Genomic DNA, 26,175 nt, shown 5'->3' on the forward strand with positions numbered 1-26,175 from the left:
CAGAGTGTGTGTTTGTACTGATGATAAATTATATATGGGTCTTTTGTTAAAAGATATATTTTTTAAGAAACATTTTTTGTGTGTTGTTTTTAGATGTTAAATTTTCATTGCACATCTGTACCGAGCACACCTCTGCGACCAGTCTTGAAACTTGGAGTGTTCACCGCGGCTGTCCACCATAAGGAGCAAAAACAAAAACTAGTAAAATGTTGCAAGTGTTTACAGGACATCTGGCAGCAAACTGTGAAGGAGAGGTGGTGTGCAGGGGATGTCTGCAACAGGGACACAAAATGTGTGACTGCCTATCTGTTGTACCCCCTGCTACAGAGGAGGAGGGAGCAGCAGCAGAGCAGTCTGAAGAAACCGAGCACAAGGAAGTGGGTGAGGAAATGTCCAGTGCTCAGAGCGGCACCACACCAACACACTGTGTGCAGCCGCCAGCGCGCGCCAGCGATGCGGCAAAGAAAATTAAGGAAACCAGCCACGCGAAGCCTGCTCACGCCACAGCGACCACCGCCGGAAAAAAAAGAGGGAAAGGAGCGAGTCTCCCCCTACCACAAGTCAAAGTCTTCCAGATAACAAAAGGCCCACTGTCCTGACGCAGCCAGAACACAATGGAGAGGCAGAAGCGGAAAGCATGTAGGAGGAGGGGGGTAACACTTGTTCTCTCCCAACCAGCCTGACCACTCCCTCGCGACCTTTGGCTTTGATTAACGGACTTTTGATTAACGATTGATGATTATAATTTCCGCATCAGAAAGTTGAAAAATTGATACCACCTTTTCAAATATGAATATTGATATATGCATTGGCACTCTAAATGTTCGAGGGCTTAGAAATAACCTAAAAAGGAAAGTAGTATTTGACTTCCTCAGAAAACAAAAGTTAGACATTACATGTTTGCAGGAAACATACGTGACAGATGATATATTGTCCCAAATTAATGCGCAGTGGTCTGGAAGTGTATTCTATAGTGTAGGTACTAATAGAAGCAATGGACTTGTAATTCTCATTTCAAGTCACAAACAGATTCATGCAGAACTCATCGAAGCAACAGAGAGAATATTGTTAATAAGAATTGTACACGACAATAAATCAACTATCATAGCTAATTGCTACGCACCCAATACGACCGTTGACAAAATATCATTCATTAACCAGCTCGGCAACTTGTTACATAAGCAAGACTACGACCACCTGTGGGTTCTGGGTGATTTTAACACAGCAATACATACTCTAGATAACATAGCCGTCAAGCCTCACTCACAACGAGAAAAAGAAGCCCTTCTAGAAATGTTATCCTCTTTTGACTTGGAAGATACATGGAGGTCTATCCATCCAGATGTCAAAGAATACACTTGGTCAAGATCTGTTCCTTTTACAGCTAGAAGAATTGATTATATTTTCATCGACACTACCTCCATTACACTTGTGAAGAAAGCAGACATTGAATTATTCCCTCACTCAGACCATAAACTTGTGAAAGCGATATTTAGTCCAAACAAGTTTCAAAGAGGTCCAGGATATTGGAAATTTAACAACTCACTCCTATCTCAGGAACGGTTTCTAGAAGAAACAAGTACATTTATAGATTCACATTTTTCACAATCTCAAGAAGGAAATCCACAAAAGACCTGGGAAATGTTTAAGGTTAGATACAAGTCATTTTGCATAAGCTATTAAAAAAACCGCCAAAAATCGATCTCCCAATAAACACACCAAAATCAAAATGCTAAACGAAATAAAACAAAAACTACATCATAACATTCGTGATAAAGATATGTTAATGAAAGCTGGGCAGCTAAGAAAAGAAACAGAACAAGAAGAATTAAACGAAGCAAGAGGTGCTCAGATCCGCTCAAGAGCCAAATGGATAGAAGATGGTGAAAACAAAACATTTTCTCCGCCTTGAAAAGATCAAAGGAGCTGCGAACATTATAACATCTCTACGCATAGACGAAAACATGACAGACAGTTCACAGACAATATTGAACCAGATCGAGAAATTTTACACAAACCTATACAAGAAGGACATATCCATAGGAAGAGGAAGACATATAAAAGACCATTTCCTGAAGATTATCCGGTACTTACAGAAGAAGAAAAAGATCAATGTGACAAAGAAATAACTTTGGGCGAGCTGACACTGTACTAGCCCGTACTAATTTAAACAAAGACTCTGCACCCGGTAGCGATGGCTTGACACCAGCATTCTACAAAACGTTCTGGGACAAATTAAAAATGCCATTCCATCGTTGTATTACAGATCCACTTAAGAAAGAACTACCTACTTCAATGAAAAAAGGAATCATAACTTTAATTTTACAAAGGCAATGACTTGGACAGAAATAACCTCGCAAATTATAGACCAATTACTCTTACAAACACAGACTACAAGATATTTACGAAAGTACTGGCCATGAGACTCCAAAATGTAATCAAATCAGTTGTAAATGAAGATCAAGTAGGTTTCATAAAAAGTAGAAACATCGCAGTCCATTTGAGATTTTTCGATGATCTCCCAAAATACCTGAACACAACCAATCAACCAGGGGCTCTTATCGCGCTTGATTTCTCCAAGGCTTTTGATACATTATCAAAAAAATGTATCATCGAAGCCTTAAACATTTTTAACTTTGGCCCAAGGTTCACAAATTGTGTTTTGACCATAATGAACAAGACACTAAGCTGTGTTCATAATGGTGGATGGTTATCTGATTGGTTTCTAACAGAAAGAGGGATCAGACAGGGATGCCCCCTCAGCCCTCTTCTTTTTGTACTTGCAGTAGAATTACTGGCGATTCGAATTAAAAGTAATAAAGATATTCAAGGGATTGACCTAACTCCGCTCGACGATGTGTGCAACCATAGCAACAACTCTAAAATAAAACAGTTTGCAGATGATACAATATCAACCCTTACAGGTGAACAAGATATTCAAATAGCTACAGATATTGTAACGCAGTTCGAGGAGTATTCAGGCCTGAAGTCAAATATAAATAAATCTGAGGGCATGTGGCTAGGGTCAAGAAAACATGAAACAGGTGAAATAAATGGCATTCCCGTGGGATCTGACAGACTGAAACTCCTGAGGATATATTTCTCATCAGAAATGGAAATTTCGGAAATCGAAGAAAACTAGAAATCCAGAGTTGAAAAAATAACTAAGGTGATAAAACAATGGGAACCCAGAAACCCGTCTTTATATGGTAAAGTTATTCTGGCAAAAACTTTTGTACTGTCACAATTCTTTCACGTCCTACAGGTAGCGTCTGTACCCGTTAAAGTTCTGAACACCATTAACACATTAATGTACAGATTTCTTTGGAAAAAAAGTTTAACAATAAAAAAGAATTTGAAAAAAAATAAAAAAGGCGTTCTCAACCTCGACAAAGAAGATGGTGGTTTAAACATGATCAACATCGAACACCAGCAGCAAATGTTCTTGGTGAAATGGGCAGCCAGACTCCTTAAAGAGACAAAATCTCGCTGGAGCATTCAGGCGAGATACAACATGTCCCCCTTTCAAGATAGTCATAGCAATTTCAAGTGTAACGTTCACCCGAAGAAATAAAAAAAAACTGGAAAAAGTGCAGTCAGTCTTTTGGAGAGATGTAATAAAAACAGTGGCCGTCTTTAACAAAGACAGACTGATAGAAAACATAAAAACAGAACCGTTGAGGAATAACAGAAATATAACATACAAAGGGAATGCGCTACACTTTCCCAAATGGAGTAAAGGCGGCATCTGTGTCGTGCAGGACCTTTGGCAGCCCGGAAATATAATGACGTATGAAGAAACAGTGCGTAAATTAGGCGCTGACCCTGGCCTTCTTTTTGAATACAATGCCATAATAAACTCAACCCCACAAACATGGAAACTCCATCTAGCTAATGATGTCCACAACAATGAAAATCCAAACGACATTGCAACAAAAGAGGGGAACCTCAATACCTTATCAAATAAACAAATCAGGAAAACATTCGCCCGAAAACAAAACCATGAAATATGTGCAGCTCAGTTTTGGAAATGTAAGCTAGACATCAATACAAGCGACTACTTCAAATTAGCATATGAATGTACGAAAGAATCACGACTGAGGTTACTTCACTTCAAATTCATACACAATATTTACCCAACGAATATTCTGCTTGCCAAAATGGGTGTAACGGACACAAATAGATGTAACTGGTGCCAAGAAACCGATTACAATGAACATGCCTTTTACTCCTGCCCCAAACTTTCCTCCTTTTGGAAACATACGAAACAACTCATTCTCACACGCTACGATACTCTGATTCCCATGGATGAAAAAGTAGCTCTGTTTGGTACAACAAAAATGGACATGCCAACTGATGAAAAACGAAAGGAAATCAATACGATATTGTTAATAGCAAAACTGTCCATCTCCAAATTTAAATACGGCAAGTGCAAAAATCTTGACGTTTTCTTTGAATCAGAGCTCAGCCTACGTAACATATGATCAGTATCCGTTAAGATACCAGAACACTGAGTCACTCCCACAAAAAATCCTGAGGGTAGTATTCAGTGTGCACATACATATTTTTGTACTTAGGTGCAGAGCTTGTGGAGAGGGAGGGGATTGAGTGAGTAAAGGACAGAGAGAGAGAGTGAGAGGGTATGTGTGTGTATGTATACCATGCTTCTCTTTCAGGCAATATGATTTTGTGTGAAACCATCATGTATGTGTAATATATGTTGCATGGTCTTGTAAGTGTTTGAACATGCCATTGGGAAGAAGACAGATTAAAAATATGAGAAAAAAATGAAAAAAAAGGAAAGAAAAGACGACAGAAAGGAGAAAAATGATGATGGAAGGAAAAAAAAAAAAAAAGACAAGAAGGAAAAAAATAATAGAAAGAACCTTCTAGGGATGCTGAAACTATCCTCCTCATTTGCAGAACTTTTAGGCATCCACTGATTTCTCCTATAAAAAAAAAAGAAGAAATAAAAAGAGTAAAGGTTGAATGACAGTGACAATTTTCATTTCAGAAAACTTCAGAGCCCTCTGCACTGGAGAGAAAGGCTTTGGCTACAAAGGTTCTTCCTTCCATCGTGTCATCCCAAAGTTTGTGTGTCAGGGAGGTGACTTTACTAAGCACAATGGCACTGGTAACAAGAGCATTTATGGCAACATGTTTGAAGATGAGAATTTTCATCTGAAACACACTGGAAAAGGTAATATTCTGAGCATGAAATGAGACATAATGTTGTCAGTGATTAGTTGTTGGGTCTTCGTTAAAAGAAAAAAAAAAGTTATGTGATTTGTGCATGTAAATAATGAAGCATTCTCACAAGAAATAAGCAGGTGAGTTCAGCATGTTTACTATACCATCATGTCTTGCGGAATCTCACTGTGCAGTTTCATAGAATAAGAATTTAGTTTCTGACGCAATACTGTAACATAATTTTAAATGATTTTGGTCTTGGGTATAAGAAATGGATGATTTGAATTAGGTGGTGGCAGTTAATTTTTTTTACCATTGATAACTGATATTAACAAATAATAAGGGGTGGTATCACACAAGATAAACATCTTCAAGTCAATGTTGCTAACGCTACTGATTTAGCTAGCACCCTGATATCTAAAAGGTACATTGGAGCAAAGCCAAACACTTCCTCAAGAAAGGAAGCTCCGGGCTTGAAATTTTGCCAGTCATTTGATGTGCACACAGCAGCAGTGACGAAGAAATGTGCAAACACAAATAAGGTTTTTTTTCAACACTGGCATAGCCTTTTAGTCCTCAATATGCTGCACAGAATATACAATTCTTATCCAAGTCAAAGAAAATCTCCAAGAAATCATGTGGTTGAAAATTCTCTGCATCGCAATTAATTCCAGGATTTCCAGATAAAACTTGCTTACAATGGCTGCCTGTGGCCCAGTATTTTGATGGGGGAAAAAAGGAGGAAAAAAGGGCCATTCAGCTGTATGTGTGCACCAAGCCTCTCCCTCCCCCCCTCTTTTGGTGGTGTGTCTAGCTACACATGTAAAGTGACAGTGCTTGTACTAGAAATTGTTTCATGTTCACTGTTACTTTACTCCTGGCTGCAGTTGACATGTTGCAGACACAGACTAACCAGTATTGGGCTCAGAACATTGATCATGTTACTTTCACACTTGTGTCATGAAGTCGGTTGTGACTGTTAACGTCACAGGCAGTATCTGGACCTGAATCATCACCCTCACCATTTTACAGGTTTTCTTCTCCACTGTCCATATCTTTTAGTATTTGCTGAGCCGCTTTAAAGGCTGTAAACCTTTTAAAAATGGGCAAGATTAATCTTTGCTAGATAACATCATTTTGACCAGCCGTGTCTGCGATTGACTTGGGAATGTCCCACCGCCTAGGACTCCTGGAGTACTGACCATATAAGTCCAAGGGATGTAAACAATCTTCAAACAATACAGAAGTCAGGAAGAAACCAAGTAGGTCGTTTCCCTTTAACTTCCTTCACCTTCACCTTCACCTCTCCCGTAGTCTGGGTTCAGACCGTTGGGGCACCGCTGCTGACCTGGCCACCACCCCTCTCCACTCTTCACGGTTTTCTGATTTCCTCAGGGCGTCACCGAGCGTCAAGCCTGTCCACCCCCGGATGTTGTCTTCCCATCTCTTCTTCTGCCGTCCTCTACTTCTGCCTCCTTGTACGGTGCCTTGCAGGAACGTTTTGGCAAGACCAGATGATCGGGAGATGTGTCCATACCACCTAACTTTGCGTTTTTTCACTATGGACAGAAGGTCTTCGTAGGGTCCAATACTTTGCTTGATTCTGTTCTTCACTTCCGTGTTAGTGATGTGGTCTCTGTAGGAGATGCCAAGTAGTCTACGAAAGCATCTCATCTCGACAGCTTGGATTCTTCTCTCGATGTCTGCAGTCAGGGTCCAAGTCTCACAGGCGTAGAGCAATATTGATATAACCAGGGAACGCATCAGTCTGATTTTTGAGCTGAGAGCGATGTTTTTGTTGTTCCAGATGGTGTTCAGCTTGTTGAGTGCCATTGTTGTTTGGGCAATTCTCGAGAGTACTTCTGGTTTAGATCCTTCATCTGACACGATTGCTCCCAGATATTTGAAGCTGTGGACTGTTTTAAGCTTTTCGTCGTTGACTTTGATGTCAATGCTGATGCCGTTGGTGTTGTTAGTCATCAGTTTGGTTTTCTCCGCACTGATTTGCATTCCATACGATGTGGAGGCTTTGTCTAGATGTTTGACCAGGCTTGCCAGTTCTTCTTCTTTTCCAGCCAGTCCATCAATGTCGTCGGCAGAACGTAGGTTTGTGATTGTTCTGCCGCCTATGCTGACTGTTCCTACATGCTCTTCCAGTGCGTCAGTCATTATTCTTTCTAAGAAGATGTTGAAGAGTGTTGGGGAGAGTAGACAGCCTTGTCTCACTCCGACTGTGGTTCTGAACCAGTCCCCGATGCTATTGTTGAGGTAGACGGCGCTGGTGGCTTTGTCATAGAGGTGCTGTATCAGTCTGATCAGGTTGGCGTTGATGTTGTACAGATTCATGGTAGCCCACAAAGCTGCATGCCAGACCCTGTCAAATGCCTTCTTAAAATCAATGAAGACGTGGTAGAGGTCTTGTTGGTGTTGATGGTACCTCTCACATAGCAACCTCAAGTTGAAGATTTGTTCAGTTGTGCTCCTTCCTGGTCTGAAACCTGCCTGTTCTTCAGCAATGATGTTTTCTGCTTGTGGTTTCAGTCTGTTAAGCAGGATCTTCAACATGACTTTGCTGGGATGACTAATCAGGCTGATGGTGCGGTAGTTTTGACACTGCTGGAGATTGCCCTTTTTGGGGAGGGTGATGATCAGTGATTGTGTCCACGGTGTGGGCCATTCCCCTGTTTGCCAGATCTTGTTGCAGATTTTCAGTAGCACATCTATCATAACTTCACCCCCTGCTTGGACCAGTTCTGATGGGATGTTGTCCACTCCTGCCGATTTCCCTTTTTTCAGCGATGCTATTGCTGCCTCTATTTCTTCACGGAGTATGGGGTGATTACTGTTATCAGTGGCTGGTGGAACATTCAGTATTGCTGGATCACCTGTGGTCTGTATGTTGTATAGCTCTGAGCAGTATTCTGTCCATCGCTTTAGGATGTCTTGTTCTTCTGTTAGACATTTTCCATCCTTGGTCTGGATGTTGGACATAGTTCTACCTTGCCTTGTGTTGGTAAGTTCTTTCACAACTTGGTAGGCTTTCTTGCTGTTGTTTCTTGTCAGGTTTTCCTCTATGTCCTGGCATTTTCCTTCAATCCAATTCTCCCTTGCCTTCTTCATGCTTCTCTTGATTTCGGTGTTAACTGCTTTGTACTGTTTTGCCCCTTCTTCTTCATTCTTTTTCTTTTTCAGGTCTCTACGTTTGTCACACAGCTGTAGGATGTCGTCCGTGACCCAGGGCTTCTTTTTGATGCGTTGTTTTCCAAGAGTTGTTTGGGCTGTTTCAGTTACAGCTGCGTTGAAGTCGCTTACGAGTGTATCCAGGTCGGCGTCATCTGCATCGAGAGTGATGAGTGGCGCGAATTTCCCACCAATCATGGCTTGGAATGCCTCTTGTACTTCAGGATCTTTCAATTTTTCCAGGTCGAACTTCAGTCTTGAGAAGCTTTGTTTCCTTGTTTTCTTCAGTTGGAGTTTGAAGGTCATCATTACCAAGTCGTGGTCACTTGCAATGTCAGCTCCTGGGAAACTTCTTGTCTTGGCAATGTTCACGCTAGATTGGAAACGCTTCTTTACCATGATGTAGTCTATTTGGTTGTGGTGATCTCCTCCAGGGCTGTGCCATGTCCATCTTCTGGATGCTTTGTGTGGTCCAAATGTGTTTGTTATCTTCAGGTTGTTGAAGCAGGCAAATTCCAGGAGTCTCAAACCTCTTTCATTTGTAGCGTTGTTACCATATCGTCACATGTGCCCTTCCAGGTGTTGTAGGAGTCTTCTCCGATCTTGGCGTTCCAGTCACCTTGTACTACTATGATGTCTTTCTTTGGTGTCTGATCAAGGGTTTCTTGTAGTTGTTCGTAGAACTCCTCAACTTCATCATCGCTGTGATCAGATGTTGGAGCATATGCTTGTATGATGGTGATGTTGAATGGGGATGCCCTCAGGCGGATGGTAGTGAGCCTGCTGGATATTGGTCGGCAGCCCATGACAGTGTTAACAATGTCTTTGTGGATCAGGAACCCTACTCCATGTTCGTGTTTGTCCTCTCTACCACTGTAAAATAGTCTGTGGCCTTCAAGTGTGGGTATTTCACCGATGTTTTTCCATCGTGTTTCACAGAGCCCTAGGATGTGCCAGCGATATTTGTTCATTGCATGTGTCAGTTCTTCCAATTTTCCTGGCGTCCTTAGTGTTCTGACATTCCACGTGCCAATAGAGATGTTGTTCCTGGCCCGGAGCTTGTTGTTGTGTGGTCCACCAGTAGCACATTTGTCACCTCCACCCTGGTTTGCAATGGAAGGCGCGGTCCTTGTTGACCCGGGTGACGTCCGAGCCGGTATGGGTTGAGTAGTGGTCGTCATTCATGCGGTGAGTCTTGGGCAGAAAAGCATGGCGGAGCCCATCCCTCTCCATGCTAGACTGGTCTAGCTGCGGCTTTCCTTGATTGGAGAGGCCGAGATCTAGTTTTGATATAGCGCCAGTTGCTCGCTCCCGTGCCGCGTCGGTTGAAACAACCTGCACTGTGTCCCCCTGAGGAAACACCCACATTAACGTGGCGAGAAGGTGCAACTACGGTATTCACCCTTTCTTAATAGAAGGAAGGGATCTTCGCAGGTTAACTATCAACCGTAAATTGCTGATGAAATTTGGATGTGAGAGTTACGTCCTGTAGGCGTACAACAGTTCAGTGAAAGAGACGCAAGTTTTGCATCCGAAGGCAGGCAATGGGTTAATTCTTAGTCTTTTAACACCACATAAAGGCCTGACTAAGCGCGTTGGGTTACGCTGCTGGTTAGGCATCTGCTTGGCAGATGTGGTGTAGCGTATATAGATTTGTCCGAACGCAGTGACGCCTCTTTGAGCTACTGATACTGATACTCAAGATAATTCCTGTTCTAATGTTACAAGCAGGTAAATACGTTTTTTTTCATGAGCCGATTTCTCCATTTGTTCTTTTTGGGCACACCAACTTTGAACAAAATTATAGGAAAAAAAAAGATTTATACGTTCTGGTTTTTGTATGTTAATCTGTGATTTTTTTAATTTCTGAAAGTATTAATGTGAAAATGATCAATTTTGTCTTTAGCCGGGTTTTCGTGTGCTGTGTCACACTAGATATGTGTGATAGGTTCGTTTTTCTGTTGATCAGATTTTCAGTTGCATGTTGATGCATATTCCCAAATGGTTTGAATTTTTACTTGATTCAAAATACGGTGAACTTTATGCTTGAGAGAACCTGTTTGAAAAAGCCACTCAGTGGTATACTTTCTTCACGTTGAGCACATGATTCTGATTCTGAATTAAAAAAACACTCAATAATGGAAAAGTTCTTTTGAAAGGGTCAGTCCGTATTCTCTATTTAAACTGGAACACTGCGGTAAAGAGGCTTTGAGAAGAGAGCGACTTGTTAAGTACCTAATTTGATCACAGGGTTCCTAGCTATTCATTGTAGTCAAGTCTGCAGTTGTGAAAATGCCAATCATGACAGAAGGCAATCCCTCCATGGCACATGTTGATACAATTATGAACAAGAGAGGCAAGGCCTTCAAGAACTCACTTGTGATACACTTTTTTTTAAAATCTAATCGTTAAAATGTGTTCTGTATTTGTTTATTATAAATCTTCGGGTTAAAAGAAAAAGAAAAAAAAAGTCCTAATGGCAGATTCGAATTCCGCGTGTTCGGGTGAAAAGAAACTGTCTTACACATTACACTATTGTGGCTCCTTAACTGACGTTCAAAAATATAATATTTAAACAAGCTTTTTTTTAAAGGGCGATAAATCGATTGCGGTCTTCGTAGTGAGAACGCTGTTTAAATCATATTATTCTGGTGTATCTTGGGCATTCAAAAATCTTTAAGGGCAATTGAAAATTCTTTTTAAGTCCGCGGTAAAGGAGACGTGGCTATCGCTGCAATCACACTGCAACATTTAGCCGTTTTCTCTGGATCTAGATAGATGTACAAGTTTCAGTTAGTTACACTTGGTTGACATGGTCGATTCAATTTCTCTTTTATGTTCATTCTAGTTGTATAGTTTTAAAGTTGGTATGAAATTTGAGTATTTTGTTAAACAAATAACACGTAGAGCCAAGTACAAGTACTTCTAAACGTGTTATGAAGTGAAAAGGACTTCATTTTGAGAAAAGTCATGACTGGAAATTTTTACGTTTCATCAATTCAAGGGTATTAACTCACATGGTTTATTATTTTTAACTGTGAATTCGGACTGATTCTGTGGATATTTTTATGGCAGTTTGGGGCATAATCCAGTAATCCAGTAAGTGATGAGGCGTTCACAAACCTTTCTCTGAATAAATATTTAACAGTCTTCTTCTCCAACTTTCCATCACATGTTATCGTGTATTGTCGATTGAATATAGGATTGAACGGGCAAGTCAACAACTTGAAACAAAATGGCGTCGTTCGCGTTCGCAAAGAATATGAGCACGCGCTTTGAATGTGTATAAATATGTGCACGCAGTTGATTTTTGCCCATGACCTTCAGAGCTCAGCCAATAAATCTATAAAGTCCACTCGTCGTATTGATTTTAGTATTTTCCGAAAAGGACCACTTGGGCGAATGAACATAGTGAAAGCCGTGCACACTGAGAGTAAAACACACAAGCTTTTTATGTATTGAGTATAATTTCAAAATATAATGTTTAAGATGAGAAAGATCAGTTTAAAGCAAATTAAGTCCCCTAGCATTAATTACAGATTAATTTCCCTTTTTTACTATCTGCACCAAAACGTTTGAAAATAAATATAACTTCCATGCTTAGCAAAAGAAGTTCCTGTTTGAACAAAAAATGATAAAAATGACTGCTCTTGTTGTTGTGTCAGAATATCAGATCAAAGTGCCAAGTTTAGAGAATAAAAAAATATAAATATAACAGTAAATGCAGTTTGCATATAATTTGGCTTCTTTTTATTATTTTTTTTGTGCCCATCCCAGATGTACAATATTGTTTTAAACAAGATGACTGGAAAGAACTGAATTTTTCCTATTTTTATGCCTAAATTGGTGTCAACTGACAAAGTATTTGCAGAGAAAATGGCAGTGTTAAATTTACCACGGACACACAGACACAAACACACACACACAGACAACCGAACACCAGGTTAAACATAGATTCACTTTGTTTACACAAGTGAGTCAAAAACAAACGGCACACTCACATGCGCATGCGCACACGAACAAAAATGCTGTAGAAGTATTTGACATCAGTGCTTTTTTGTGTGTGATGAAATTACGTCAGCTGATGACGCAGCAGTACACTTCATTACTGCAGATAGTATAAGTTGTATAGAAACATTGGTATTAGTTGTATGAAACTATTGGGGATCTTTAGCCAGTGCACCAATGGTTCAGCCTCATTGTATACATGCGGTATTATATTTTGCGTCTAAGACGTTCGTGCAGTCTTTCTAATTTGGACGTTTAGTAGGCTTACATGTGCTTTTCTATCGCTGTTCTCTGTTTTCGCATGGTTGTAAAAGTGTAATCCTGTATTTATAAAAATCACTCCTCCAGCTTTCCACCCTTCCTTTAACTGTGTGTGTAACTGTACTAGACTCAGCTCTTCACTTTTCACACACTCACGCAGGCACACACTCTAGAGTTGCACTCTCTCTCTTAGTTGAGGTAAGTTATTTTATACTGTTTCAGTTAATGTGTATCAGTATGCGCAGAGTCATATATATATATACATATATATATATATATATATATATATAGAGAGAGAGAGAGAGAGAGAGAGAGAGAGAAGCATACAGATACACATAAATATATATACAACCAAGTGAAATACCATGCGCCTTCTATACACTTTTTTTAAGATAAAATTTTCTATTTTTGACTATAACAGGAGAGCCATCCAAATGCTTTTTAAACCATATAATTATTTGATTCATCTCAAACTGTACCCAGCCATTTAGGTACACTTTTAATACAGTATACACTAATCTTTCAAAAGGTCTCCAGCATAAGGAGGCTTCGCCTCTTATCTCTGCCAGAGACATCGCCCTATGCAGCTTTGTGTTATGTGTTTCAGGGATTCTTTCCATGGTAAACGTTGGCCCAAACACCAATGGCTCCCAGTTCTTCCTGTGCACAGTGGAAACTCAATGGTAGGTTTTTGTCTGCTTCTGGTGAGCCGCCTTTGGTATGTGAATCTGTAAACAAAAGTGGGCTTAAAATAATTCAGTCACATTTTAGGGGGCTATATATGTGTCTTCATGGATCTTTTTCATATTGTTTGGTTGATTTTTTAAATATTTTATTTGAAGTCCCCTATTTACACGTTCTGAGGGAAAAAGCATCTACCCCAAAAATAATGGAATTATGAAAACTTAAATTTTTCAGTAACGTTACTCCTGAGGAGGTATGTGTTTGTTCATGAAATATTTGTTTTCATTTATTAATCATTGATTTTGAATTTTTGTACCATAAACTATTTCTTGTCTTTTATGCACACACACGCTAAAAAAAACCCATTTCTAAACAATTATGGAATTAAGGAGAAAAAATCAAGAAAAATTTATTACATTTTTCAATAACATTACGCACAAATAATGGAAAAAGAAATACATATATATTATATGTATATTTGCATATTTGTATGCATTGTATATATTTGTGTGCTTTTGTTATATATGTTGTTTGGAAATTTGCTATCAGGCGTTTAAATTTGTATGTATCACACAAACTTCACCACACTTAGACTGAGATAATGAAAATTTTCTGATACTTACATACAAATATACTGTCATAATACACAACCAAAGACATATACATAGCCAGTTTCAGTTTCAGTTTCAGTACCTCAAGGAGGCGTCACTGCGTTCGGATAAATCCATATACGCTACACCACATCTGCCAAGCAGATGCCTGACCAGCAGCGTAACCCAATGCGCTTAGTCAGGCCTTGAGAAAAAATAAATAAATAAAGGTGAATAAATAATAGATAAGCTTACATAAATAAATAAATAATTATTATAATATAAAAAAAGGTAGTAGTGATAATAATAATAATAAAGTAATAATAATAAATAAATAAATAAGACAACAATGATGATAAATAAACAAATAAATGTAAAACATGAAGACACACATTCACACATACACCCACACATGCTTTACAGATATGCACCAAGCATGCAGTTTCACAGATATGAAAGCACAGTCAAATACATATAAACGTACATCAGCTCCAACACACACACACACACACACACACACACACATTACCCTGCACCTCCACTACCCCCCTCCTCCACACACTCATTTCTAGTCTACGTATCGCAGCTTCCACGGCACCCACCCACCCACCCACCCACACACACAGATGAACACTTACTTGTACAGGCACACACACATGCGCCCATACCTCCCACCCCCAACGCAACACACATATATACATATACGTTCCAATATCCTGTTGCTCTCACAGTGTAGGCATGCATACACTCACATACCTCATCCTCTACCCCACCTCCCCCCCGCACCCCCACCTCTCCCTCATACACACACACACACACACACACACACACACACACACACACACACACACACTACTGACACTTGTGTACACTTACACTCTCGCGCATGCACAAACGCACTCAGAAATACAGACCCACACATGCACACCAACACACACATACACACCCGCACAGAGGCTGCCACTGATTGGCCGCAAGAGGGATGGAAAAAGATCTCTGATGCCAAGAACGTGGCGTCTAGTGTGTTGCTCAGTCTTTTGTATTTGGAAAAGCCCACAGAGACTCTGTTCCGTTTTGAAGAAATTTGCGCAATGTTGGTTTGGAAATGATGCCGATATTTGTTGGATTTGCAAAGCATCGTGCTCTACCTTTCATGTTAGACTTACGGCCGCTCCCTCTCTCTGCTTTTATTTCTTTGAGGCAGTCGATGGTGTGATGGCCTTGTACCTGTTCTTTTTGATATTCTTTGACTTTTCTGAGGATTTCCGATTTTCCTAGATGTAGGCCGCTCGTTGGTGTTGCGTTACCAGCAAGTCTGTCAGCTCGCTCATTTCCCTTAACACCTGCATGTCCTGGGCAGTATGACCATGTGAGTTTTTTAATCTGAAAGTTGCGCATTGCCTTATGCCACTCTGGGCTTCCCATTCCGTTTTCAATTTTCTGTATGAGGTTCATTGAGTCAGTTAGAATCATGGCATGTTGGTTTCCGGGCATATGGATGGACGATAGCCACTGGAGGGCATGTGTCACAGCTTCAACTTCCATCGTTAGGCTGGAGGTTGTGACTTTGTAGGCAACATTCTCTTCCCTAACTGTTTTTCCATTTTGTTTCACAGTGAATCCTCAACCGGATTGGTCTTTGGTGACTGAGCCATCTGTGTTTATGATGATGTCCTCTTCTTTACTGTTTTCTTCTATGAGTAGCTTCACTTCCGCATCAGTTTTGCCCTCTGGCCATTCCTGACAATGTCTTCCTAGAGTGGGTGAAATGGCTGTGTTGAATAGATGGTTGAGGTTTTCGGGGTTTTTATCCCATTCTTTTGTTCCTTTCAGGTCTTGTGGTCAGCATACTAGCTGGATTGTGTCTTCTGCTTGCCCCATCCATGATCTTCCTCATCCTAGACGGCTGCCTTTTGGTTCTTTGACTGCGTCATGCAGTGGGTTTTGAGGGTTTTCTAATGCTTTGAAGTGGGTCTTGACCTGTTCTGACTTGTTTCTGGCCTGCACTGAAGGAAGGTCAAGCAGGTATCGCATGGTTTCTGTGGGCGTGTCTTTTGTTGTTCCAAGGATCAGCCTCATAGCTTCATTTTGAACTCTTTCTAATTTTAGGAGGTTGCTTTGAGACAGTGTTGTTAGCCCAAGTCCGTAGTCGATCACACTGAGGACGAGTGATTGGTATAGCAGGAAGAAGTGGCGTTGTTCAATACCTTTGGTTGCCATTGTTTTTAAGACTGAAAGGCCCTTTTTGCATTTGAGGACAGTATTTTCCGTATGTTTTCTGAAGGTCAGCATCCTGTCGAAGTGTATTCCTAGGTAGCGTAGGCATTCAGTTTTCTCGATCTGAATCCCATCGAATGACAAAGAAGGTGGTGATTTGCTCGCGGTTCTGTTGTTGAGGGTGCACAGCAACATTTGGGCTTTCGCTGGATTGATGGAAGATCCTGTGTCTTTGCACCATTGAGCAATATTGTTTAGTTGTTTCTGGACGGCTTTAGTTCTTTCCTGAGCATCTTTCGAAGTTTTGGAGACCAGGCCATCATCCACAAGAGTAAGCACCCGAGCTATTCCATTGTTGTTTAAGTCTGCAAGGCCCTTCGTGTAGACATTGTAGAGGACAGGAGAGAGCGGAGACCCTTGTGGCAGTCCCATGGATAGTTTAGAAGGTGCAAACGTCCAATCTCCAAGGCGTAGGACGACGGTTCTTTCCTGAAGCGCTGCTGCTGTCCATCTTGTCAGTGTCAAACTTACTCCATACCTTAGTAGCAGCTCCATGAGGTGCACAAACTGGACTTTAATGTAGGCATCTTCAATGTCGATTGCTACTGCTAGTGTTTCTTCTTTTCTTTGAAATCCTTCATACACCTCATATATATACATAGCCAAAAAAGCACTGAATATAACCTTGTAACAAAAAAAACAACAACCCAATTCCTTATTTAGAATGCTAAAAAAAAACAACAAGAAAACCCCAAACAAACAAACTAACAGTGTCAAGATATCAGTACATGGGGATAAAATTAGGGAAGAAAAAAAATTGCACATTATGTACCATGACACACTACTGCAGACTCCATCAGGGATCCAGTTCCTGTCCAATGCAAAATACTATTCCATCCAGTTGGAAAAAATCAAACGTGGCTGTGTTTGCTTGTTGCTTTTCATTAAGTCTTTCAGCAGGAGCAAGAGAGTATCTTAATTTCTCTGTTGAGTGATCAGACTAAAATTAAGCCCAGATGCCCCTCCATCAATGGGCATGTGAGGCTGTCCTCCACTTTGACTTCCCCATTATTCCTACCCACCCAGTACCCTTGCTTTGTCCACTTCTGATTGATCCCCACCCCAACCAGGACTTCTCTCATTGATTTCTACTTCTTCACTTGTCCCTCCTTCAAATACAAGGTTGGTGATAACATTTCCTCTTCCTCCTTAGGTTTCATCTTTGGATAATAGTACTCACTTCTGCAGCCCATAAGCCTGCATGCCTACATTTGCAGGGTCAGTGTCATGCAGGTGCAACATCCAAGCTGGCCCTACAAACACTGGTGTTTTGTTATAAGAATTTCTTGGGCTGAAGACTTGACAGGCCAGAGGGGGTTTATGGTTCCCTGCGTGGCAGGGAACAAGCTTCTCTCCATCAGTATTCAGTGGTGGTGGCAGGACCGTGGGGATGGATTGCCTGCCCCTCTTAACATGGGTAGGGATGCCCACCCTCAAGGCTCTGCAGGGAGGAAGGAGATGCAGGCAAAAGTGTGCAGCTCACAAAGCACACACAAACACTTGCCCACTATTTCACTACCGAGGATCACAACTATGCTCTCCCATACTGGCATGATAACCATCATGCTAACCGCCCTTGGTTCAACCCTCATTCAGCGAGTGAATGAAGTGGTGATGTCAACTTCACACCCTGCCTGAGGGGGGGAGTAAATCCTAGCTGATCTCCGCCTTGCTCTTTTGGCAATGGCATACAGTGACTGCCCTCTCAAAGGCCTTTCCAAACTGGACCAGAAGCAGCATTGCTTCACAATGTAGATAAGTCCTTGGGCTGCTCAGTTTCACGACATCTTGCTGTTTCTGTCTTGGGGCTTGCCCCACTACCCCCTCATGGACAGTGACCTTGTCGCAGGGTCAGGACACATTCTGGCCAAGGATTGGGAGCATGGCCACCACCACCCCAGCCGGCTCTGACAATTCCCAGGCAGATCCCCTGTCTAAAACCACCACCTCACTAAGGGGACTTAACCCTTGTCTCGAGCTTGTACTTGCCCTTCCTCTGTGGAACTACCATTGTCGGACGAGGAAATTTCTGATGATGACCTCTTTCTCGCCAAGGAAACCCACAATTTGTCCTTCACAGACACCCTCTCATCCTCCACGGTCAGAGAAGCAACATGTGAGACTATATTGCCTTTGGGCAGCTGAGAATCAGCTTGGCAGCAACCACCGCCTGGCTTCCATAATGTTGGTTGGATCTGCCCTTGAGTGGGCAAATGAGCTAGGCTTTCTTCGATGTCCCTCAGGGCTTCAACTCTGACTTCTTAGGATGCCTTGGGGAAAGAGGTTCCTTAGAGATGAACTCCTTTTACTAAAGCAACCCAGGCTGCTGGATCACTCCTCACTCCCAGCTGTTCTTTCCAGCTTCAGTTAAGTTCAGCAGAATAATCTGAGTTTGGAAGAGTAACTCTGGTTCGGCAGAGATTTTTGTATTTGTTGTGACAGAGTAAATTGTGTTAAATTTAGCAGAGTAATTTTGTTTTGGCAAAGTGACTTATGTATGGCAGTGTAACTTGTTTGGTTTGGCAGAGTGACATGTTAATTTGTGCTGTATAACATTTGCCTTGGCCGTAATGTTAGTTTGGCAAATTGACTTGAGTTTAGCAAATTGATTTGTGCTCGGCTGAGAAAAGAAACACATGTTGCAATTGGAGTGGGGGAGGTGGGGAGTATTATTATGATTCCCCGCTTTGCCACTGCAAAAAGAGTATTCATTCAGTTTTCGTATTTCACAAATTTGTGTTGAGATAGTTGCTTAGGGAGGCATGTTTATGCCAGTACATTTCTAAAAACAGTCTGCCATGCGCTTACTATACTGTCCACAGTTAGTGTGCAGTTACCATGCAGTCCACAGTTTGTGTGCAGTTACCACACAGACCACGGATTGTGTGCAGTTACCACGCAGTCCATAGTTTGTGTGCACTTACCACACGGTCCACAGCGTGTACAGTTACCACACAGTCCACAGTTTGTGTGCAGTTACCACACGGTCCACAGTGTGTACAGTTACCACAGTCCACAGTTTGTGTGCAGTTACCACACAGTCCATAGTTTGTGTGCAGTTACCACACAGTCCATAGTTTGTGTGCAGTTACCACACAGTCCATAGTTTGTGTGCACTTACGCACAGTCCACAGTTTGTGTGCAGTTACCACACAGTCCATAGTTTGTGTGCAGTTACCACACAGTCCATAGTTTGTGTGCAGTTACCACACAGTCCATAGTTTGTGTGCACTTACGCACAGTCCACAGTTTGTGTGCAGTTACCACACAGTCTATAGTTTGTGTGCAGTTACCACACAATCTACAGTTTGTTTGCAGTTATACATAGTCCATAGTATGTGTGCAGTTACCACACAGTCCATAGTTTGTGTGCAGTTACACACAGTCCATGGTTTATTTGCAGTTTCCATACAGTCCATATAACATTGTCAATATGCTTTTTGTTGTGTGCAGGTTCGATGGCAAGCATGTTGTGTTTGGCAGTGTGGTGGAAGGCATGGAGGTGGTCGATAAAATCGAGGCAGTGGGATCCCGGAGTGGAAAACCATCACAACCAGTCAAAATTGCAGACTGCGGACAGCTGTAGTAGCCTTCAGCGTATTTCTTTGAACCATGGACATTTTCCTCTTTATAAAGGAACATTTGAAATCATGAATGGAGACGGAGGACTTTCTTTTGTTGTTTTTCTTTTGATAATTGCTCAGACTGATCATAATTGCAGAACAATTTGCATGAGGAATAGGTTTTGTATTCTTTTCTTCTTTTTAAAAGTTACCCTTTCACTTTGTGATATACCTCCAAAAACAGTGTATGGCTGCCTATATGGTTAGGTAAAAATGGTCATGCATGTAAAAGAAAAACCAACTCGTATATGTATACGAACGTGGTAGTCACAGCCCAAGATTGAAGACGACGACTTTGTGAAGTTGGAAGGAATTGTATTAGCGAACTAAATAATTCCACTACTTTGGATTTTATGAGCAGTAAATGGTATCAGCAGCTTATGATATCATACTGTCATTTTGTTGTTGGCATATCTGTAACAAGGGTCGCTGGTTTCTCACCTGGGTGACATATCTTTTGGGTTTCATTCCTTTTTATTTTTCTTATTTTATTTTATAATTTTTTTAATATATTTATTTTGCTTTTCTGTTGTTGGTCCATGGAAAGTAAACAATATTGGTGGCTTCAAGGAAGTGTGTTGATGTTTTGTGAGAAATGGTGAACAATCACCCACCCCCATTGTTATAGACCTTGTTCATTAGGAAAACGGAAGTCAGTGAAAAGTTCAGCCCCTTCACCCTGGAACGTCCGGATAAGGCAACATTGCTGAAACTGAAAGTGTGCTTGAATCCATGAAAGTTAAAGAACCGAAAGAATATTTAAAAAAAGAACGGACAACTGATAAGTGGCGCGAAAGTCAGTTGAACTTGTTCGTCATGCAAAGATTTTCAATTGTCACGGTACCAGAAACAAGAAGGCGAAGTCAAATCAGTTTCTGCTGTCACAGAGACATTTCTGCTGTCACAGCAACATCAACCTCCCACACATTTTTAACAACTGAACTGAGAAAAAATTATCGCTCCTGTGTGTGACCCATTCATTCAGAATCTATATACATTCTAGCATTTCATTTTAATTACACATACTTAACCGTGACCCACTAGTGCAGACTCCGGCAGGGGTCTGACATTCCTATCCTGTGCAAACTACTATCTGCCTATGTGGAGAAAACGAAAGTAGCTACCCCTTTGCCCCCCTGACTAGCGCCCTCTTTTTCTGGCAGCCATCTTGACTCCTGTTCCTGTGCTCTTCACACGGCTAAGTTTTTTTTCCGCATTTTCTGTCTGTCTGTCGATTCTCTGGCGTTCTTGTTTTTTTGTCAAATTATGTCTTCAACCAGGTCACATAATTCTATGGCTCGACTGGGCGGCGATTGGGCTAAAATTACGGCGCGATCGCAATCAATTCACAGACAGTCTGGGCCCTCTACTTCTGGCCCTCTCAACAATGCCAACCCGCTGCCTCCTCCACTTCCTCCGCTCCCTCCAGTCGACTCCAGACCTCCACCACCTCCTGCACCTTCTCCAGTGACTTCTAGGGGTTCTTTACCCTATACTCAGGTCAGTGGTGCCACTGACTTTGGATCCGCACGCTAGACCATGCCCTATGTGCGATGCGTCCGTGGCGGCGGCCGTGACATCGGATCATGCGCCCCCCACGCGGCATGCCTCTTCCGTCTCGGATCCTATGTCGACCGAGGCGCTTAGGGATGCCCTCCCCAGGGGTAGGGAGGAAGGTGGACCACTAGGGGACACGCTCGCCCATACGCATGCAACCTCCCCCTTGTCCCCGAGTGTCTGATCCAAGGGAGACAACTCCTGCTTCAGCACCCTTGCCGGTGATCGCCGCAGTTACTTTCCTTTTACCGGCACGGTCCCTTGCCTACAGTGTGGGTGCGTGGAAGCTATACGGTGATGACCCCATCTGCTACACCGCCGATTGCTGCTGTTTCCCATCCACTAATGGCGTCTCAGCAAGCTGCTCAACCAGACAACCAGCAACTCATTGTTAACTTGCTGCAGCAATTATGCACTGGTGCCACACCTTGCACCTGCACCACCCCTTGCCCACAGAGCAGGTGTGTGCACGGCCCACTGAACTTTGGCAGTGCTGGTTTCTTCTGCCTCACCGCCTAACTTCGCTGTTACCCAGACTAATATCGGCACTTCCACGTCGGAATTCCTCTTGATAACTTGATCCTGCCACTTGGCAGTGCTCGGGCCGATCTTGTCTATCCCTTTATCCGTCAACACACAACAGCTGAACGTCGGTCCTCTCGCAGGAACTATTCACGAGGTTGGACCGCCGTTCAGCTACAGGGGGATGCACATCCCACGGCAAGCTGACAGACTTGCCACCCCCTTGTCCACGACGCCCATAACACTGGCTTACGGCGCCGTCATGCCACATGTCCCAACCGTCTCACGTCCGATGGCGACCGATTCGGGTAGGGATGCCCACGGCACCAAGGGACATTATAATTATCCCCCTTGCGGCCGTATTCACATGTGTTGGTTACGGTGCTATCGAACTACAGACGCCCACACACAGCATGACACTCCTCCTTCTACAGCGAGGAAACATCACACCTGGGGAATATGTGCTCTAAAGACACCATCCTTTTAGCCAATTATCGGCGTCAAGGGAGGTAACTCCACATTAGTACCCAAGGTGGTTGACGCTGTAGTTACTTCCCTTCCGCCTACACAGCACGTCACTCCTGCCCCCAGAACTGTCCACCAACAATGTTTTTTCGGTTTCTCATTGGGTCCTGCTGCCCATTCATGGGCTTTACACAACTTTGCACAGCAACTTCACCTTTCTTGCTGTTTCTCAGGCTATTGGCCACTGAACTTTTGGGTTCTTCATTCCCCCACACTTGCACACAGTCCTCTGCAGGCAACCAGTCCTATTACCATTCTATTCTTGTTATACACAATAACAGGAAACAAATCACAATATTTCCTTCTCTGTTCTTTTTGATTTATTATCAAAATCAACAACAACAACAACCAATATATATATATATATATATATATATCTTGCTAAAGTTATACACATTTCTATTTACATTACATTTAGAGACACCAGGGACCTCAAGTCTCTTGTTGTCAAATGTCCGCTATTCTATGCATAGGCAACATGCCAGTGCTGTTTTTTGACAGCAACAAAAAAAGTGGCAGGGGGAGCGCCCATCGCCTGTCAGCTTGCATGGAGGAGCTCTACAGATCCGGCTGTCACGCCTAAGGCAAGCCCAACATGGTGGGCTACCCCTGTGTCGTGCCACAGTTTCCTTCAAACACATATATCACTTCCACTATCAGCCCACAACTGATGTGGAATCATCAGATCAACTTCAAGCCACATGTGCACCTCCTTGCATTGATGCTCAACTGCGCTCAAGTGAGACAACCCTGTAGGGTACACGTTTCCTTCCCTTCTTTTGATTCGAAGGGCTCTCAATAATGTGTGGATTCAACACACTGACCCGATTTTCTTTGCGCGCTACATTTATCAGCACAGCTGTGGTCCACAGACCTCTCCCACAATACAGCTGCGGACCTCAGTCTTCTTTGCCTGTGCCAGTATCCTTAGGTGACACAGTACACTCTACCTTCATCGAATTCTGCTTGAGGGACGTCAGTCGCTTTAGGGATGATGGCTCAAGAGGCGTTGCCTCTGCGATGGTCGCACAACAGGCCGTAGAACAGACGAGCCCTCCACCTTGTCGTGCCATTCTGCAGTAGTGGGTCACAGTTAAGTATGTGTAATTAAAAGGAAATTTTCTTCCTAAAATTACATTTAAGTAACATACTTATTGTGACCCTGCATGCTACACTGGTTGTGGCGAATTGCCGTAAAAAGAGGGCGCTAGTCAGGGGGTCAAAGGGGAGGTAAACTAATTCCAGGAGGTTATCGGCCGTAGCTACTTTTGTTTTCTCCGCATAGGCGGATAGTAGTTTGCACAGGACAGGAATGTCAGACCCCTGCCGGAGTCTGCACTAGTGGGTCACGGTAAGTATGTTAATTAAACATAATTTTAGGAAGAAAATTTCCTATTGTTTCAACAATTTCAGACTTGAGAAAATGGCCATTGGTGTTCCAATGAATTTGATCTTTTTCTGGCTTTTCTATCACATTACTTTTTCTTCTTTTTCTTTTTTTCTTTTTTTCATTGGAGTAGCTTTGATACATATTGTGGAGGTAAGAGTGTTACAGTTTAGCATGGAAATTGTGGGGAGAAGAGTGGTGGAGCTGTGCATGGAATTTGATTAAAGATAATAATCATCAAGACTGATTCATGTGTGTTTCATCACAGTTGCATCGATGATTAACTGCAAGTAAAGAATGATTTCATCTTATGGTGTAGCATGCATGCATGTGTGCATACAGTACTCACTTATACAGCATTACAAGTGACATGCACTGATAAGTCTTCTCAAGACTCCCAGACATTCAGACACACCAGTCTGGTACAATCAGCTGACCTGTTTACCCAAAATAGATATGTCTGTACTTTCACCAGGTTAAAATATGTATTTCTTTTATGGAAACCTGTAAGTTCATTGTATCTAACAACTGGCCAAAGGTTTAACGCATACATACCAGTGTTCTCTTTGATGCTATTTTTTAGAATCTGGTAGTGTAAATATTTGCATTTATTTACATTTGCATGCCCCACCTCCTATTTTTTATGTTAAAAGGGTGGTAGGGGTGTAGGGGTAGAAGGAGAAGAAGAAAGAAGGGGAAGGTAGACAGGCAGAGGATAGGTGCACAATACACTCTCTCCTCGTATCACAGCAGGGTCTTTCAGTAAGATGAATTGAGGTGTTTATTTCTCTAACTTAAACAGCACACCTGGAACACACACAATATCAAAACCCAGGTTAAATCAATACCAAAACATATGCTAGACATCACTGCATTGACATAACAGAAACATTATGATGTCTGGACAAGTAAACAATGCCACAGATAACCTTTCTCCATTCTGCCACTCAATGTCTAGCTGTACACTGTCTTATCAAAATCTATGTAAAGATGTAAAACAAGCTTCATTTAGCTTACCATCAACAATCAGTGCCACATAAGGTAATGTGCACCAAATATATGACTGACAAATACTAACTCCCAGTGTTTAACTCCTGTCAAACCACGATAGAATGATAGCTGTCGCACCAAGTATGTGGCAGACAGAATAATGGCTGTCGCACCAATATGTGGCAGACAGAATAATGGCTGTCGCACCAAATATGTGGCAGACAATTACAAACTCCCAATGTTTAACTCCTGTTAAAATCAACATACAATAATAGCTATTTCCATTAAGGCTTAACAAATCTGTACCTTGTCTCTGCAAAGTATCTCACTGGTAAAATTATTACATGGGAATCATATAGTTACCAAGTAATTTGGTAAATATATAGCAACCAACATAGGACTGCCTCTCAGTGGTCTCGATCAAATCTTATTGAACACGTACAGCTATGTGTTAACCCACTGGCATATAACATATGACTACAGCGCATGGTAATCACACAACTACCAACAAATCACACATGTTCGTCATGCTGCATTATCACCCATGTGCACACACATAGAAAAGCATGAACATATAGTTAACCTGTAGATTTGTTCACATTGAATATAACTTTCACCACCCAACATACAAAACAGATAGGTCAAACCTCTAAATAACTCCAAGAGTAACTAACCAAAACATTCTACACAGATGCTGCACACACATCATTTCTGTATGTCAAAAACTGACACACAACTGACATGTCACTGAACATTATCATTTATGTAAACCAAGATAAGCCAAGGGGGGTGGGGTTGGGGGTGGGGTACCCAAATACCCCAAACCAGTACTCCATTTAGTCAAGTATTGGCTACATTGTGTATTTTAACCACTTTTCCTTCAGTCACTAGCCTCAAATACAATTAAGCCACACACACGCTGGCTATGCTCCCTCACAAGTCATGGTGTCTGCATCAACACATTCCAGCTACATTAATTATGCAATACCACATCAGCCAAAAGTGTCTAAATGTTCTTGTGATAAAACATCATAATTCTACTAACTCCAAACTGTTAGTAAAAAACAAAAAAAACTTAAAACCAACAAAAAAACAGGAAAGTAAATTGCCAACAAAGCAAAATACAAGTACAAGCATTACTCACAGCCCCCAACGTTTCTGGGTTCACTTTATGTAGCCGTGTACCAAGCATAGCGCTTGGTCACATTTATATTCGTGTAGCAGAACACAATCCCACTGAGCCAGTGAGTTAGTCAAGAATCCAATACCAGGAATCAAGCATTCAACTAAGTCCGAAAAATAGATGCTAGTTTGACACTCACAGCCCCCATGGTACTGTCTTGCCCGTCCGGCTCTCCTGGCCTGCTCCAAGCAAGGAAAA

At 41.9% G+C, this 26,175-nt stretch overlaps 1 protein-coding gene across 1 annotated transcript in view; it reads left to right on the top strand.

Annotated features, from left to right (window-relative positions):
• Positions 1–24,047, top strand: part of LOC143292937 (peptidyl-prolyl cis-trans isomerase-like) — a 39,128-nt gene extending 15,081 nt beyond the window's left edge. The window contains exons 3-5 of the mRNA XM_076603641.1: positions 5,015–5,200; positions 13,247–13,322; positions 19,644–24,047. Of these exons, the coding sequence (XP_076459756.1) occupies positions 5,015–5,200; positions 13,247–13,322; positions 19,644–19,776 (395 nt within the window). The 3' untranslated portion in view covers positions 19,777–24,047. The remainder of the gene's footprint in view (positions 1–5,014; positions 5,201–13,246; positions 13,323–19,643) is intronic.
• Positions 24,048–26,175: the final 2,128 nt, after the last annotated feature.

The sequence above is a fragment of the Babylonia areolata genome, chromosome 18 (genome assembly GCF_041734735.1).
Source record: "Babylonia areolata isolate BAREFJ2019XMU chromosome 18, ASM4173473v1, whole genome shotgun sequence".
Classification (NCBI taxonomy): Eukaryota; Metazoa; Mollusca; class Gastropoda; order Neogastropoda; family Buccinidae; genus Babylonia; species Babylonia areolata.